At 37.4% G+C, this 2,343-nt stretch overlaps 1 protein-coding gene across 1 annotated transcript in view; it reads left to right on the top strand.

Moving 5' to 3' along the window:
- Positions 1-87: 87 nt before the first annotated feature.
- Positions 88-2,343, top strand: part of gal (galanin/GMAP prepropeptide) — a gene marked incomplete in the record, with an annotated part of 10,862 nt that continues 8,606 nt past the window's right edge. Inside the window, 2 exon segments of the mRNA XM_014010260.1 lie at positions 88-199; positions 285-365. Coding sequence (XP_013865714.1) covers positions 285-365 — 81 coding nt within the window.

Raw genomic sequence — 2,343 nt, 5'->3', positions numbered from 1 at the left:
TGTGTGTGTGTGTGTGTGTGTGTGTGTGTGTGTGTGTGTGTGTGTGTGTGTGTGTGTGTGTGTTGGGTGGGGGGCTGCTGACGCCAGCAGCTGAAGTGATGATAAAAGGTGGACGTAGTCCTCGTTACATCCAAACCAGAACTCAGCGACTCCCTCCAAGGCAGGTTCTGCAGATCCCCCTCAGACCGTCTGATCCAAGGTGGGGCGTTGTTGGGCTGGTAGGGGGAGCAGGGGGTCCCGTTCTGGCAGGGTCCGGTTCTGTTCATGTTTTCTGTCTCTTTCAGATGCAGAGGTGCTTCGGGGTTTTGTGCGTGTCACTCATCTTCTGTGCAACTCTCTCTGAGAGCATCGGGCTGGTCATCGCGGTGAGTTTCTGCTCCAGCTTTATTTATTTTAGTTTATTGGTTTATTTCATTCCAATTTGAATACTTTAATATATTAACTGTCTGACAGAGCTCAACTAAACTCAGCTTCACAAGTTCAAACAGGAGAAGAATCATCTAACTATTTTTTTTTATCAAAATCAAAATTTAACTTTTAAATTGTTATGAATTTAATAATAAAACAGGAGCAGCATCACTAGTATGGATCCAATAATTTTATTTTCTAACATCAGTTTGTACAGCTTCATTTTAGAGCAGAGAAATGTGTTCATTTAATCATCCAAATACGATATCTGAATATATTTTCATGACTAAAAAAAGCATATGATTTCTGTTTTTTTACTGTGCATAATTTAATTTAAAAAACCAGGATGGATTTAAGGCAAAGTTTCTGAGCAAATATAGAAATGAGTGTATTTCATTTGATTTTTTCCTTGAGCGAAGCAAATACTTTGTCACAGCAGCAGACACAAACCAAAAATTCATTTGTACCATGAAAATAGAATTTCATGAAAAATATAGTACATCAGAAATATTGTTTATTTTTCACACATCACATTTACAAATATACTTTAGCACAAAAAGTAAGTACATTTGTTTGATAGATTATTTCTTTGTTGTAACAATGTTAATTGGCAATAAGTTTTATGATTGGCAGCACCTGGAGGCACCAGAAGCTTTAAAACAAGAGTTAATAACAGCAAAGTAGGCTACTTGTCAAAGAAGACCCAATCAGCTCTACTGCTCATCCCACAAATGCATGTTCCTTACAAATGTGGCACCATTTAAAAGTGAAATTAACAGGCGTTCCAACAGTATTGTTAAAACAAAGAAATAATCTATCAACCACTAATATACAGTACATATCTGCATCAGCATAACATTCAGCGTGTACTGAAAGAAAGATATTTTTAAGCGTGTTCGTTCATCAGTTTGTGTGCTTGAGACATACAGAGAATGTACCAATGCATGGAAAAAGAATAAGAAAGAGATCATACGAAACCAGAGCTGCTCTGTCTGAAGGCCTGTTTATTGATGAAGCATTCAGAGCCCAAAATGCAGAAGACAGTTTCATATAACAGAGCGCTTCGAGGCGTGACCCCGCCCATTTCATTACATCATCAGGAAGGGGGCTCTGAGAGTCATGCCTCCAGACAGAAATACTAATCTACTCTAGTGACGATCAACATTTAGTTATGTGTTGAATTTGAGTTGAGGCATGTATCTACCTATATAAAATCATCAATTTATGTAAAACAGTCGCATTTAACAATTATTACACTTCTAATCATTAAGACTATACCCTGTGTAATGTAATTAAAATCAGTATATAACCTAACCCCAATAAATTTCTTCAATTCTCCCTTTTCACATGACTGTCATGTGAACACTAAGGACATTTATAATCAAAAAATCCTGTATGTTCGCAGTAAGGCACTATGTGTCTGCAATTATCCTAAGTGTAACAGCACACTGTGGAAAACACACTAACATTCCTCCCGATTAAGTAAAAATGATTCAACGGGCCTTCAGACAGAGCAGCTCTGGCTTCGTATGATCTCTTTATTATTCTTTTTCCATGCATTGGTACATTCTCCGTATGGTTCAAGCACACAAACTGGTGAACGAACACGCTTAACAATATCTTTCTTTCAGTATCTCAGTACACAGTAAACAGTAGTTCTATTTATCAGTGCACACTATTGTGATTCGTTTCCCATCCAAGTCATCTCAACTTTGCCATGCTTCTCCTCATGCAAACTTTGTCCTAGAGCTGCCATTGTATTTTATATCTGTAAAGCCCCTGTGCCAAATAATGGCTATGCCTTTTGGTGCCTGTAAAACTTATAGTTTTTGAAATATTAATGTTTAATAAATTATAATGGCAGTCAATGGAGCCTTGTATTGGTCCAATACTGCCCCCTGCTGCATCTAGTTTCATAATATTTAAACTCAGTAC

Source organism: Austrofundulus limnaeus, unplaced genomic scaffold (assembly GCF_001266775.1).
Source record: "Austrofundulus limnaeus strain Quisiro unplaced genomic scaffold, Austrofundulus_limnaeus-1.0 Scaffold67, whole genome shotgun sequence".
Taxonomy (NCBI): domain Eukaryota; kingdom Metazoa; phylum Chordata; class Actinopteri; order Cyprinodontiformes; family Rivulidae; genus Austrofundulus; species Austrofundulus limnaeus.
The sequence above is the reverse complement of the archived record's forward strand: the minus strand, read 5'-3'. Positions and strand labels throughout refer to the sequence as shown.